Raw genomic sequence first — 16,389 nt, 5'->3', positions numbered from 1 at the left:
TCCGACACATTGGTGCGGCTGGCTTCCGGGTTATGCGGACATTGTGTCAAGAAGCAGTGCGGCTCGGCAGGGTTGTGTTTCGGAGGACGAACGGCTCTCGACCTTCGACTCTCCCGAGTCCGTACAGGAGTTGCAGCGATGGGACAAGACTGTAACTACCAATTTGATACCATGAAATTGGGGAGAAAAAAGGGGTTAATTCTTTTTTTTTTTGAATAAGAGATTTGCACACTCTTGGCATTCTCTCAACCAGCTTCTTGAGGTAGTCACCTGGAATGCATTTCAATTAACAGGTGTGCCTTGTTAAAAGTTAATTGCATTTGAGCCAATAAGTTGTGTTGTGACAAGGTCGGGGTGGTATACAGAAGTTAGCCCTATTTGGTAAAATACCAAGGCCATATTATGGCAAGAACAGCTCAAATAAGCAAAGAGAAACGACACTTCATCATTACTTTAACACAAGGTCAGTCAATGAGAAAAATGTCTAAATGTCATCAAGGTAAAGGGAAGAATCTAAAATATATTATAACACTTTTTTTGTTTACTACATGATTCCATATGTGTTATTTCATAGTTTTGATGTCTTCTATTGTTCTACAATGTAGAAAATAGTAAAAATAAAGAAAAACCCATGAATGAATAGGTGTGTCCAAACTTGACATATTCAGAGTATTCAGACCCCATTACTTTTCCCACATTTTGTTACGTTGCAGCCTTATTCTAAAATTGATTAAAATTATTTTTTTCCTCATCAATCTACACAGAATACCCCATAATGACAAAGCAAAAACAGGTTTAGAAATGTTGGCTAATCTTTTATTTTTTTAAAAACTGAAATGTTACATTTACATAAGAATTCAGACCCTTTACTCAGTACTTTGTTGAAGCACCTTTGGCAGCGATTACTGTACAGCATCGAGTCTTCTTGGGTATGACGCTACAAGCTTGGCGCTGTATTTGGGGAGTTTCTCCCATTTCTCTGCAGATCCTCTCAAACTCTGTCAGGTTAGATGGGGAGTGTTGCTGCACAGCTATTTTCAGGTCTTTCCAGAGATGTTAGATTGGGTTCAATTCCGGGCTCTGGCTGCACCACTCAAGGACATTGAGACTTGTCCTGAAGCCACTCCTGCGTTGTCTTGGCTGTGTGCTTAGAGTCATTGTCCTGTTGGAAGGTGAACCTTTGCCCCAGTCTTAGGACCTGAGCACTCTGGAGCAGGTTTTCATCAAGGATCTCTCTGTACATTGTTCTGTTCATCTTTGCCTCGATCCTGACTAGTCTCCCTGCCACTGAAAAACATCCCCACTGCATGATGCTGCCACCAACATGCTTCACCGTAGGGATGGAGCCAGGTTTCCTCCAGAGGTGACACTTGATATTCAGGCCAAAGAGTTTAATCTTGGTTTCATCAGACCAGAGAATCTTGTTTCTCATGGTCTGAGAGTCTTTAGGTGCCTTGTGGCAAACTCCAAGCAGGCTGTCATGTGCCTTTTACTGACGAGTGGCTTTCGTCTGGCCACTCTACCATAAAGGCCTGATTGGTGGAGTCTTGCAGAGATGGTTGTCCTTCTTGAAGGTCCTCCCATCTCCACAGAGGAACTCCGGAGCTCTGTCAGAGTGACCATCGGGTTCTTGGTCACCTCCCTGACCAAGGCCTTTCTCCACCGTTTACTCAGTTTAGCCAGGCGGCCATCTCTAGGAAGAGTCTTGGTGGTTCCAAACTTCTTCCATTTACGAAATATGGAGGCCACTGTGTTCTTGGGGACCTTCAATGCTGCAGAAATGTTTTGGTACCCTTTTCCAGATCTATGCCTCGACACAATCCTGTCTCGGAGCTCTACGGACAATTCCTCATGGCTTGGTTTTTGCTCTGGCATGTACTGTCAACTGTGGGACCTTATATAGACAGGTGTGTGCCTTTCCAAATCATGTCCAATCAATTGAATTTACCACAGGTGGACTCCAATCAAGTTGTAGAAGCATCTCAAAGATGATCAATGGAAACAGGATGGACCTGAGCTCAATTTTGAAACTTATAGCAAAGGGTCTGAATACTAATGTAAATAAGGTATTTCTGTTGTTTACTTTACTTTACTTTACGAAAATGTCTAAAACCCTGTTTTCGCCTTGTCATTTTGGGGTATTGTGTGTAGATTGCAGAGTTAAACATTTTTTTAAATCCATTTTAGAATAAGGCTGTAACGTAAACAAAATGATGAAAAAGTCAAGGGTTCTGAATACTTTCCGAAGGCACCGTATATATGCTGGCTGTATCTGTATGGACTGTATCTGTAATAATATGACTGGTGTGGCTCTTCAGGCATCGATTATAATTCGTAAGAAGGAGGCGAAGGCGGAGGAGCTGCAGGAGGCCCGGGAGGAGCTAGCTGCACTAGACAGAGAGCTGAACCAGAAGAACAGCCAGGCACGAGACCAGGACGGAGACGAGGTCATCCGGGGAGATGAGGTAACATTACAGTAACTAACCGCCTCTCACAGCTCAATACTCTTGTCTGAACATCATCATCCACACCAATAGTAATCACCTTCCTCACCAGTCTATGTCTAGGGTCAGATACTTTTTTGAGGTGATTGAAATATTGTCATTTTGCAGCAAAAAAACTGCTACCATTATATATAATCTGCTCAGTAATCACTTGCAACGTTGTACAGTTGCTCACCACTCAAAACTGAACATCACTATCCAAACTTTCTCAGAAGATAGTAAAATGCATCAGAGATCATATATTTTCCATCTTTAGGGGTAGATTGATTAAACATTCTACTGTTTGCTTACATCTGCTACGATACATAAACTTTGTTGATAAGGGTGACGTGCGGTAGTTGTGGATCCCAGTGAACATGAGACGCTATTTCTGCTCTTATGTAAACATAGTGGAGCTCACAGGCTAATGCTACTTATCCCTGTTCCCCCTCACTCTCCCACTTTCCCATGCAAGGTTAAAAATAGACCACAACAGGGACTACCCGGAACCAGGACAGTATTTAACAAACTGTCTGAAATGTATTTTATTTTTATATCTCTATTGTGTAAATATTCTTAATTAATTCAGCAAAACAAACTATTTCAGTGTAAATCCTTCAACTAACTTTGACATCTATGGAGGATATTTTACCGCAAAGAAAACAAACTGTCATGAGGTTTTGTTTATATTTTTTACTTTTATCGCTTTTTCGTGATATCCAATTGGTAGTTAGTCTTGTCCCATCGCTCCAACTCCCCTACGGACTCAGGAGAGGCAAAGGTTGAGAGCCATGCGTGCTTTTACGCCATGTTTGGTTAGATCATTTAGTATTAACCATTGGCAGAGAAAGGTCTCTCAAATTTGAGTGCCTTTTTGCTTCTGCAACATAGTGCCAGGAGCCATCACTCCTGTGTGTCAATACACCCTGTGCCTGGCTCTGTAAGATCAAGGATAAAGAGAACGACCACTCTTCACATCTCAGACTAAGCCTGTTCCTGTTTGCAGCGCGACCTTCGGCCATTAACAGGTCTATATAGTTGGTGGTAGCTGATGCATAGGGCATGTGCCGTACCCATATGTTGTCTGAGTGGTTTATGGGCAGGTGTTCCACACTCAGTGAAAACATTGCGCTGCCAGCTGGACAGGCTGGCGAAGCACAGGAGCTGCATGTCTGAAATAGCATCCACTTTCTCCCTGATCTCCTCCGTGCCCTGTTCAAAGTGTGTGGTTTCATCTGCTCCTCTGGATAATGAGTGAGTGTGTTTGATGTGAAAGGAAACTCTAAACCTGACTTTTTCTCAGTATGGTAACAGTAGGTGAGAACAGAAGGGAGGGGGAGTCAGGGGATTTATGGTAAATGGAAAGGGTCTAGTCACACTGGGCTTATCAGTCTCTCCTGGGGTCCATGGGTCATGGTGGAAATGAGCACCTTATCAGAGGTATTTTCCATTATGCTGCTAACATGTCATCACATGTCACCCAGCAACCGCTCATCCTCAGTTAGCTTGCTTTTACACCCACTACAAACTAGTCCACCATGTTGCTAGTGTTCCATCATTACATACACTGAGTGTACAAAATATTAAGAACACCTTCCTAATATTGAGTTTTTGGTCTCAGAACAGCCTCAATTCGTCAGGGAATGTACTCTACAAGGTGTCAAAGCGTTCCACAGGGATGCTGGCCCATGTTGACTCCAGTGCTTCCCACAGTTGTCAAGTTGGCTGGATATCCTTTGAGTGGTGGACCATCCTTTATATACAAAGGAAACTGTTGAGCATGAAAAACCCCGTAGCATTGCAGTTCTTGACACAAACCTACTACCATATCCCATTCAAAGGCACGTAAACCCTTTGTCTTGCCCATTTACCCTTTGAATGGCACACATACACAAACCATGTCGCAAGGCTTAAAAATCCTTCTTTAACCTGTCTCCTCCCCTTCATCGACAATGATTTGAAGTGGATTTAACAAGTGACATCAATAGGGGATCATAGCTTCTACCTGGATTCACTAGGTCAGTCTGTCATGGAAATAATCATGCTTTCTGTTCACTTACACCCCAAATTCCCCCAACGTAAATAACAGATGTTTTTGCTCAGTCTGGAAAAGCTATTCACCTTGCAAAAATGGATTTCACATATAGTAGGTTACTGCTATTTATAAATATGCTCAGTGCATATACTGTATGGGCACAATGTTTCATTATCTATTATAAACTGGGTGGTTCGAACACTGAATGCTGATTTTGGCTGAAAGCCGTGTTATATCTGACCGTATACCATGGGTATGGCAAAACATATATATTTACTGTTCTAATTACGTGGGTAACTAGTTTATAATAACAATAAGGCACCTCTGGGGTTTGTGAAATATGGCCAATATACCACGGCTAAAGGCTGTATCCAGGCACTCTGCGTTGCGTAGTGCGAAAGAACAACCCTTAGCCGTGGTATATTGGCCATATACCACACCCCCTCGGGCCTTACTGCTTAACTATCCCAATGTGCTGCATTTTCCAGAACTATCCTCCTGTCCTGAGTATGTGTGTGTCTGACACAGGGTCATGATAAATAGTTCAAACCCTTCAAAGTTGTGTTGGATAATTTAGCAGCTGTTTCGGGGACATATTGGATGTGACGAGGGAATGCTACGCAGCCTTATTCTGGCTGCTAATTCCCTCTCAACCTTGTCTGCCCTTGATGTCCCAAAATAAAACAAACCATACATTCTTGCGACATGCATGCCCCAAGTGACTTACATGACATTTTCTGGGATTCTCCAGAAGGAATACATTTTGACATGCACAGGAGTCTGAGGCACCTCGACCCCCCAGTACTGCCTCACCCTCAGCATTTGTCTTCTCCAAGAACAGTTTACATTGTTCCATCACTGCTGGATACTAAGCCACATTACAGTAACTCTCTCTTTTTCACACTCCCCAACTCACTCTCTCAGACATGAGTCATGTCTGTCTCAGTAGAAACTGAAGGGGATGACCTTGCTTCAAGATGTGGTTTCCCTTGTGTATTTACTTTTTCTTCACTGACGTTTGATCTGTGTGGGAAGAAAGTAAAAGAAAAAATTTAAAAGTTTTTATGTTGTCATTTCTGTCTCGTTCCATTTCTCTTAGCATATCTTTCATGACAATAGTCTCTCTCGATTCTTCTCAGTTTAAACGTTTTGTCGGGAAACTGCGCAGCAAGGGGACGGTGTTCAAGAAGAAGCGGCAGGAGATTACCGAGCTGAGAGCTGAGTATGGGGTCTTGCAGCGGACAGAGGAAATTCTAAAACAGAGGCACGAGGTCGGCCAACAGCAACTGGTAACTATGCACCACAGCAATCCCCTTCGCAGCAATCCACCCTACCACCCTACCTGCTCCCCTCCATACCTCATAGAAGCCCCTGTATGTGTATAGTGGGACACTTACCTTTCCATCCTGCCCTTGTTCATGCAATGTACATTAACAGTAAAGTGACATACCTTCCTGGAAATGACTTCACACCTCCGTTCCCTCCCAGCTCCTGACTTGCTGATAGCCTGGCTGACACAGTAAGGGCTGGGCTGCTGCTATTTGCGATGGCTGAATCTGCTCTTGTCTCTGTCTGACGCTGGTATTTTTTTAAATCAGTGGATGTTAGTGTCTGAGCCCTCTCCTCTCACCACCTGCATTCCTGTTCCCATCACTCACCCACCTAGTCACCCCAGTCCAGTCCCCAGTCCAGTCCCCAGTCCAGTCCCCAGTCCAACCCCAGTCCAACCCCCAGTCCAGTCCCCAGTCCAGTCCCCAGTCCAGTCCCCAGTCCAGTCCCCAGTCCAACCCCAGTCCAGTCCCAGTCCAGTCCCCAGTCCAACCCCAGTCCAGTCCCCAGTCCAGTCCCCAGTCCAACCCCAGTCCAGTCCCCAGTCCAGTCCCCAGTCCAACCCCTTCAACCTACAACTATGAACCATTTGCTGCAAAAATGTTGGTTTTAGCCTACTGTATAACCCAAAACTTACTAGAAGCCCAGCTTGCAACTGTGAACTATTCATATCAGAAACAAATATTATAATGTCATTTAATGAGGTCATTTACATTCAGTCTTTATCTGTGAACAGATCTGCAGGAGGGATGGGTGCTACATGGGAAGGAAATTGTGTTTATTTTCAGAGATCACAGATTTCTCACTCATATAATAGACCACACACACGTCCTGCTATCTCAACCGCATGTAATCTTCTCTTCTTGGAGAACAAAGTGGCCTCTACTCCCAGGTGTTGAGCTGACTTGAGCTGACCTGTTTGTATGGACACAACCATTCACAGTGCTTCGAGCACAGGCGCCAGGGGTCATTTCAGGACTAGGCTCCATGCTGCTATATATCCTCCCAGAAAGAGAGGAAGTAACTCAGTCACTGTTTCAAGTTTCAAGTTTTATTAGTCTTATGTACAGGATGTACATGGTAAACACCGTCCAACGAAATACTTACTTGCAGGTTCCTTCTCGACAATACAACAACAATAAGAAATAATAAAAGATACGAGTACAAACATAAAGTAAATGGCAGTAGAATAGAATAGTACATTTTAGCGTAAGCATAATATAGGAAGGCACAATTTATAGTCCAATATTTACACATGTATCAGGGAAGGGGGGATTGGGGCCAAGTGATTAAATTGTGTAGTTGTGATGTGTGTGTAGCATGAATATATGTGTGGGTGTGGAAAGTCAGTGCAGGTGGTCAGTCTAGTTCATGTGTTCAGCAGTCTGATGGCTTGTAGATAAAGTGTTTCTGAGCCTGTTGGTATCAGACCTCATGTTCCGACACCGTCTGCCCGACGGTAAGGGAGAGAACAGCCCGTGGCTGGGGTGTGTGGGGTCCTTGATAATGCTGTGGAACTTCCTCAACCACCGTTTCTGAGTCATAGCTATAAGCTTACATTTGTTGACATGGTGCAAACGAATCATTAACAATTAAGTCAGGTGAGCCACTGTATACATTACATGGAGGTTTACTCATTGCAAACTATTAACTTGAATTCACTGATTTCATCTTACTGCCTTGCAGCTCGTGTGGGTGTAGACTACATTGCTCAAGTGCCAGGTGTTTCTAGTGAACTCTTGCCTGGTCCAGTCCCTAAACTGACATTTGCCTCAGGATTCTAACACTGGACACAATCGCATCATTTTATGCTGCTGCATTACAAGGCTGTCATATTTTGTGTAGTTACTGATGTATCACCCCATATGCCCTCTCATGCTCTTATTGTGGTCCATTTAGCAATCCATGGAGGCACAGAAGGGGATCTCTGGGTACAGTGACACTCAGGAGGAACTGGAGAGAGTGTCAGCCATCAAGAGTGAACTGGACGAGATGAAGGGGCGCTCGCTGGACGACATGTCAGAAATGGTGACTATATCAGGGGATCGGAGCCACTGTCTGAGTAGCATGTCACTTTACCACAGTGATAGATCTTTCCCCACTCCAGACCACCCATACTCAGTCACAGGATCATGCTGATTGCATTCAGACGCCCCTTCTAATGGGCTACACAAACACAGCACAATTTGTTTTACCAGAAGTGTTCTAGTCCTGTTTTGTTTGTGTCATTGATTTATTTGCATTGATTTAGTGACTTGATACGTTTTGAAATACCACTTGTGCGTAATTAATCTGTCTTTTTGTGGGGAAAGGAAGAGTAATTGCTGAGTTTTAAGCCAAGTTGGATCACCAAATCACTCTGTTTTATCAATCTGTCATCCCATTGCATTGAAGTCCAAATAGAACCAGTTGCAGCCGTTTAGGCCCCAGTCCAAGATGTTTTTGAAATTATTTAAAGGGTAGTCAGGGCTTGTGGTTAAAGCTGGCAGCTTGCACACTTGTGCTGCTGCCAATCATTCAAACATTCCTGGCTGTAGTCACAAAGTTGACTTTCACTCACTTCACAATCTCCTGTTTGGCCTTAGATAGGTTTGCCTCTGAATGCACACCCTGTAAGGCCCCTGCTTGTGTACAACACAGGTGACATAAACTCAGCAAAAAAAAAGAAACGTCCTTACTGTCAACTGCGTTTTATTTTCAGCAACTTAACATGTGTAAATATTTGTATGAACATAACAAGATTCAACAATTGGGACACAAACTGAACAAGTTCAACAGACATGTTGTCACGATCGTGTGGAGGATTGACGGACCAAAACGCAGCAGTAGGAAAGTAAGCCATATTCCTTTTAATGAATATGAAGAAAAAACGAAACAAAAAACACTTACACACTAAACAAAACAAGAAAACGATCGTGAAGCTAAATAACGATGTGCACACACAGGCTACAAACGTATCACATAGACAATTACCCACCTCACATGAAAGCCTATGGCTACCCTAAATATGGCTCCCAATCAGAGACAACAGAAATCAGCTGTCTCTAATTGGGAACTCATTCAGGCAACCATAGACTCTCCTAAACAACTAAACCAACATAGACAACGCTAGACACATGCACTACACACAAACCCATACAATACACCCAACACCCCCTTTACCATATAATCACCCAAAACCGACAAAACACAAACATTACCCATGTCACACCCTGACCTAACTAAAATAATAAATAAAACAAAGAATACAAAGGCCAGGGCGTGACATAACCCCGCCCTTAAGGTGCGAACTCCGGGCGCACCAGCACACAGTCTAGGGGAGGGTCTGGGTGGGCTTCCTTCCACGGTGGCGGCTCCGGCACTGGTCGTGGTCCCCACCCCACCACAGTCACTAACCGCCTCCTTAGCTTCCTCCAAATGACCCCCCTCCACATTAACCCCACTGAATTAAGGGGCAGCTCCGGACTAAGGGGCAGTACCAGGGTAAAGGAGAGCACCAGGATAAGGGGCAGCTCCGGACTGAGGGACGGCAGCTCCGGACTGAGGGACGGCAGCTCCGGACTGAGGGACGGCAGCTCCGGACTGAGGGACGGCAGCTCCGGACTGAGGGACGGCAGCTCCGGACTGAGGGACGGCAGCTCCGGACTGAGGGACGGCCCATGGCTGGCTGACGGATCTGGCTGCTCATGGCTGGCTGACGGATCTGGCTGCTCATGGCTGGCTGACGGATCTGGCTGCTCATGGCTGGCTGACGGATCTGGCTGCTCATGGCTGGCTGACGGATCTGGCTGCTCATGGCTGGCTGACGGATCTGGCTGCTCATGGCTGGCTGACGGATCTGGCTGCTCATGGCTGGCTGACGGATCTGGCTGCTCATGGCTGGCTGACGGATCTGGCTGCTCATGGCTGGCTGACGGATCTGGCTGCTCATGGCTGGCTGACGGATCTGGCTGCTCATGGCTGGCTGACGGATCTGGCTGCTCATGGCTGGCTGACGGATCTGGCTGCTCATGGCTGGCTGACGGATCTGGCTGCTCATGGCTGGCTGACGGATCTGGCTGCTCATGGCTGGCTGACGGATCTGGCTGCTCATGGCTGGCTGACGGATCTGGCTGCTCATGGCTGGCTGACGGATCTGGCTGCTCATGGCTGGCTGACGGATCTGGCTGCTCATGGCTGGCTGACGGATCTGGCTGCTCATGGCTGGCTGACGGATCTGGCTGCTCATGGCTGGCTGACGGATCTGGCTGCTCATGGCTGGCTGACGGATCTGGCTGCTCATGGCTGGCTGACGGATCTGGCTGCTCATGGCTGGCTGACGGATCTGGCTGCTCATGGCTGGCTGACGGATCTGGCTGCTCATGGCTGGCTGACGGATCTGGCTGCTCATGGCTGGCTGACGGATCTGGCTGCTCATGGCTGGCTGACGGATCTGGCTGCTCATGGCTGGCTGACGGATCTGGCTGCTCATGGCTGGCTGACGGATCTGGCTGCTCATGGCTGGCTGACGGATCTGGCTGCTCATGGCTGGCTGACGGATCTGGCTGCTCATGGCTGGCTGACGGATCTGGCTGCTCATGGCTGGCTGACGGATCTGGCTGCTCATGGCTGGCTGACGGATCTGGCTGCTCATGGCTGGCTGACGGATCTGGCTGCTCATGGCTGGCTGACGGATCTGGCTGCTCATGGCTGGCTGACGGATCTGGCTGCTCATGGCTGGCTGACGGATCTGGCTGCTCATGGCTGGCTGACGGATCTGGCTGCTCATGGCTGGCTGACGGATCTGGCTGCTCATGGCTGGCTGACGGATCTGGCTGCTCATGGCTGGCTGACGGATCTGGCTGCTCATGGCTGGCTGACGGATCTGGCTGCTCATGGCTGGCTGACGGATCTGGCTGCTCATGGCTGGCTGACGGATCTGGCTGCTCATGGCTGGCTGACGGATCTGGCTGCTCATGGCTGGCTGACGGATCTGGCTGCTCATGGCTGGCTGACGGATCTGGCTGCTCATGGCTGGCTGACGGATCTGGCTGCTCATGGCTGGCTGACGGATCTGGCTGCTCATGGCTGGCTGACGGATCTGGCTGCTCATGGCTGGCTGACGGATCTGGCTGCTCATGGCTGGCTGACGGATCTGGCTGCTCATGGCTGGCTGACGGATCTGGCTGCTCATGGCTGGCTGACGGATCTGGCTGCTCATGGCTGGCTGACGGATCTGGCTGCTCATGGCTGGCTGACGGATCTGGCTGCTCATGGCTGGCTGACGGATCTGGCTGCTCATGGCTGGCTGACGGATCTGGCTGCTCATGGCTGGCTGACGGATCTGGCTGCTCATGGCTGGCTGACGGATCTGGCTGCTCATGGCTGGCTGACGGATCTGGCTGCTCATGGCTGGCTGACGGATCTGGCTGCTCATGGCTGGCTGACGGATCTGGCTGCTCATGGCTGGCTGACGGATCTGGCTGCGCATGGCTGGCTGACGGATCTGGCTGCGCATGGCTGGCTGACGGATCTGGCTGCGCATGGCTGGCTGACGGATCTGGCTGCGCATGGCTGGCTGACGGATCTGGCTGCGCATGGCTGGCTGACGGATCTGGCTGCGCATGGCTGGCTGACGGATCTGGCTGCGCATGGCTGGCTGACGGATCTGGCTGCGCATGGCTGGCTGACGGATCTGGCTGCTCATGGCTGGCTGACGGATCTGGCTGCTCATGGCTGGCTGACGGATCTGGCTGCTCATGGCTGGCTGACGGATCTGGCTGCGCATGGCTGGCTGACGGATCTGGCTGCTCATGGCTGGCTGACGGATCTGGCTGCGCATGGCTGGCTGACGGATCTGGCTGCGCATGGCTGGCTGACGGATCTGGCTGCGCATGGCTGGCTGACGGATCTGGCTGCGCATGGCTGGCTGACGGATCTGGCTGCTCATGGCTGGCTGACGGATCTGGCTGCTCATGGCTGGCTGACGGATCTGGCTGCTCATGGCTGGCTGACGGATCTGGCTGCTCATGGCTGGCTGACGGATCTGGCTGCTCATGGCTGGCTGACGGATCTGGCTGCTCATGGCTGGCTGACCGATCTGGCTGCTCATGGCTGGCTGACGGATCTGGCTGCTCATGGCTGGCTGACGGATCTGGCTGCTCATGGCTGGCTGACGGATCTGGCTGCTCATGGCTGGCTGGCGGATCTGGCTGCTCATGGCTGGCTGGCGGCTCTGGCGGATCCTGTCTGGTTGGCGGCTCTGGCGGATCCTGTCTGGCTGGCGGCTCTGGCGGATCCTGTCTGACGAACGGCTCTGGCGGCTCCTGACTGACGAACGGCTCTGACGGCTCGGGACAGACGGGCGGCTCAGATGGCGCTGGGTAGACGGATGGCTCAGATGGCGCTGGGTAGACGGATGGCTCAGATGGCGCTGGGTAGACGGATGGCTCAGATGGCGCTGGGTAGACGGATGGCTCAGATGGCGCTGGGTAGACGGATGGCTCAGATGGCGCTGGGTAGACGTATGGCTCAGATGGCGCTTGGCAGACGGGCAGTTCAGGCATCGCTGTGCAGACGACAGACTCTTGCCGGCTGAGGCGCACTGTAGGCCTGGTGCGTGGTGCCGGAACTGGTGGTACCGGGCTGGGGACACGCATCTCAGGGCTAGTGCGGGGAGCAGCAACAGGACGCACAGGACTCTGGGGACACACAGGAGGCTTGGTGCGTGGTTTATGCACTGGTGGTAAAGGGCTGGAGACACGCACCATAGGGCTAGTGCGTGGAGGAGGCACTGGTGGTACTGGGTAGGGGCGGGGAGGTGGCGCCGGAAATACCGGACCGTGCATGCGTACTGGCTCCCTTGAGCGCCGAGCCTGCCCAACCTTACCTGGTTGTATGCTCCCCGTCGCCTGACCAGTGCGGGGAGGTGGAATAACCCGCACCGGCCTATGTAGGCGAACCGGGGACACCATGCGTAAGGCTGGTGCCATGTACGCCGGCCCGAGGAGACGCACTGGTGACCAGATGCGTTGGGCCGGCTTCATGACATACGGCTCAACACTCAGTCTAGCCCAGCCGATACGTGGAGCTGAAATGTACCGAACCGGGCTATGCACGCGTACAGGAGACACCGTGCGCTCTACTGCGTAACACGGTGTCTGCCCGTACTCTCGCTCTCCACGGTAAGTACAGGGAGTAGGCGCAGGTTTCCTACCTGACTTCGCCACACTCCCTTTAAGGCCCCCCCCAAGAAATTTTTGGTTTGTACTCACGGGCTTCCAGCCTTGTCTCCGTGCTGCCTCCTCATATCGCCTCCTCTCGGCTTTAGCTGCCTCCAGCTCTTCACGAGGAAGGCGATATTCTCCCGGTTGTGCCCACGGCCCCTTACCATCCAGTATCTCCTCCCATGTCCAAGAATCCTGTGTAGATGGGTCCTGTTGCCGCTTTACATGCCGCTTGGTCCTATAGTGGTGGGTAATTCTGTCACGATCGTGTGGAGGATTGACGGACCAAAACGCAGCAGTAGGAAAGTAAGCCATATTCCTTTTAATGAATATGAAGAAAAAACGAAACAAAAAACACTTACACACTAAACAAAACAAGACAAGAAAACGATCGTGAAGCTAAATAACGATGTGCACACCCAGGCTACAAACGTATCACATAGACAATTACCCACCTCACATGAAAGCCTATGGCTACCCTAAATATGGCTCCCAATCAGAGACAACAGAAATCAGCTGTCTCTAATTGGGAACTCATTCAGGCAACCATAGACTCTCCTAAACAACTAAACCAACATAGACAACGCTAGACACATGCACTACACACAAACCCATACAATACACCCAACACCCCCTTTACCATATAATCACCCAAAACCGACAAAACACAAACATTACCCATGTCACACCCTGACCTAACTAAAATAATAAATAAAACAAAAAATACAAAGGCCAGGGCGTGACACATGTGACTAACAGAAATGTAATAATGTGTCCCTGAACAAAATCAAAAGTAACAGTCAAAATCAAAACAAAACCTGAACAAAATCAAAAGTAACAGTCAGTATCTGGTGTGGCCACCAGCTGCATGAAGTACTGCATTGCATCTCCTCCTCATGGACTGCACCATATTTTCCAGGTCTTGCTGTGAGATGTTACACCCACTATTCCACCAAGGCACCTGCAAGTTCCCGGACATTTCTGGGGGGAATGGCCCTGCCCTCACCCTCTGATCCAACAGGTTCCAGATGTGCTCAATGGGATTGAGATCTGGGCTCTTTGCTGGCCATGGCAGAACACTGACATTCCTGTCTTGCAGGAAATCACGCACAGAGCGAGCAGTATGGCTGGTGGCATTGTCATGCTGGAGGGTCATGTCAGGATGAGCCTACAGGAAGGGTACCACATGAGGGAGGAGGATGTCTTCCCTGTAACGCACAGCTTTGAGATTGCCTGCAATGACAACAAGCTCAGTCCGATGATGCTGTGACACACCGCCCCAGACCATGACGGACCCTCCACCTCCAACTCGATCCCGCTCCAGAGTACAGGCCTCAGTGTAATGCTCATTCCTTCAACGATAAACGCATATCCAACCATCACCCCTGGTGAGACAAAACCGCAACTAGTCAGTGAACAGCACTTTTTGCCAGTCCTGTCTGGTCCAGCGACGGTGGGTTTGTGCCCATAGGCGACGTTGTTGCCGGTGATGTCTGGTGAGGACCTGCCTTACAACAAGCCCTCAGTCCAGCCTCTCTCAGCCTATTGCGGACAGTCTGAGCACTGACAGTTCAAGACAGGGTCCTGAAAAAGGGACGTTTCTTCTTTTGCTGAGTTTATAATGATTATTATGGTCATAGTCATCTTTAACTGACATTTCTGTGGATTACTTTTCCCACCAAATCAGGATGTTGGCAGATGGGTTGAAATATGTGATGCTTTTTTTCAGGTGAAGAAACTGAACTCAACAATAGTGGAGAAAAAGTCTGCCCTTGCTCCGATCATAAAGGAACTGAGGCCTTTGAGACAGCAGTGTCAGGTGAACGTCACATGCTATAAAACGTTTTCTGCAGTTTCATCTTCAAATTGTGTCATTACACAGAGCTGTGTCTATAGAATAAGCTAAATGTACAGTACCAGTCAAAAGTTTGGACACACCTACTCATTCATGGGCTTTTCTTTATTTTTACTATTTTCTACATTGTAGAATAATAGTGAAGACATCAAAACTATAAAATAGCACATATGGAATCATATAGTAACCAAAAAAGTGTTAAACAAATCAAAATAGATTTTAAATTCTTCAAAGTAGCCACCCTTTGCCTTGATGACAGCTTAGCACACTCTTGGCATACTCTCAACCAGTTTCACCTGGAATGCTTTTCCAAGAGTCTTGAAGAAGTTCCCACATATGCTGAGCACAAAAAAATGCAATCGCCCAAATAAATGCTTCAGAGTTCAAGTAACAAGCACATCTCAACATCAACTGTTCAGAGGAGACTGCGTGAATCAAGCCTTCATGGTTGAATTGCTGCAAAGAAACCACTACTAAAGAACACCAATAAGAAGAAGAGACTTTCTTGGGCCAAGAAACACGAGCAATGGAAAGCATTCCAGGTGAAGCTGGTTGAGAGAATGCCAAGAGTGTGCAAAGGCTGGTAACTCAAATTAACTTATCCTCTGCAGCAGAGGTAACTCTGGGTCTTCCTTTTCTGTGGCGGTCCTCATGAGAGCCAGTTTCATCATATCACTTTATGATTTCTGCCACTGCACTTGAAGAAACTTTGAAAGTTCTTGAAATTTTCCGCATTGACTGACATTCATGTGTTAAAGTAATGGTGGACTGTCGTTTCTCTTTGCTTATTGAGCTGTTCTTGCCATAATATGGACTTGGTCTTTTACCAAATAGGGCTATCTGTATACCACCCCTACCTTGTCACAACACAACTGATTGGCTCAAACGCATTAAGAAGGAAAGAAATTCCACAAATGTACTTTTCACATGGCATACCTATTAATTGAAATGCATTCCACTACCTCATGAAGCTGGTTGAGAGAATGCCAAGAGTGTACAAAGCTGTCATCAAGGCAAAGGGTGGCTACTTTCAAGAATCTCAAATATGATTTGTTAACACTTTTGGTTACTACATGATTCCATATGTGTTATTTCATAGTTTTGATGTCTTCACTATTATTCTACAGTGTAGAAAATAGTCAAAATATAGAAAAACCCTTGAATTAGTAGGTGTGTCAATTTTTGACTGGTACTGTACAACCACAGATTAAAAAGCATTACAAATCATGACATAAGGCCAAGAGATTTGACAAAAGAAGGGGGGGAAACCCTGAGGCATCAGCCAGCTGCTGTTGACTTCATGCAGGATTTTTGTGGAGTCCATTAACGATAATTGAAACATAGTCTATGTGTATAGTGTACGACAGGGAAAGCACCTCACATCTCTCAGCTAAAGCTGGGGATCATATTTTCCAGATTGTGTTCCCTGAGTTGGTTGACCATCATACTGGCTAACATTTACTAATGATGAAAAGTTATGTC

The 16,389-nt window shown here is 48.2% G+C and overlaps 1 protein-coding gene across 1 annotated transcript in view; it reads left to right on the top strand.

Moving 5' to 3' along the window:
• The window catches only part of ift81 (intraflagellar transport 81 homolog), a 32,855-nt gene that overhangs the window by 12,400 nt on the left and 4,066 nt on the right, over window positions 1–16,389 (top strand). Inside the window, exons 10-13 of the mRNA XM_055919392.1 lie at window positions 2,319–2,465; window positions 5,658–5,807; window positions 7,747–7,875; window positions 14,782–14,871. Of these exons, the coding sequence (XP_055775367.1) occupies window positions 2,319–2,465; window positions 5,658–5,807; window positions 7,747–7,875; window positions 14,782–14,871 (516 nt within the window). The remainder of the gene's footprint in view (window positions 1–2,318; window positions 2,466–5,657; window positions 5,808–7,746; window positions 7,876–14,781; window positions 14,872–16,389) is intronic.

The sequence above is a fragment of the Salvelinus fontinalis genome, chromosome 4 (genome assembly GCF_029448725.1).
Source record: "Salvelinus fontinalis isolate EN_2023a chromosome 4, ASM2944872v1, whole genome shotgun sequence".
In the NCBI taxonomy this organism is placed as follows: domain Eukaryota; kingdom Metazoa; phylum Chordata; class Actinopteri; order Salmoniformes; family Salmonidae; genus Salvelinus; species Salvelinus fontinalis.
Note: the sequence above shows the minus strand (reverse complement) of the source record. Positions and strands in the feature narration are given on the sequence as shown.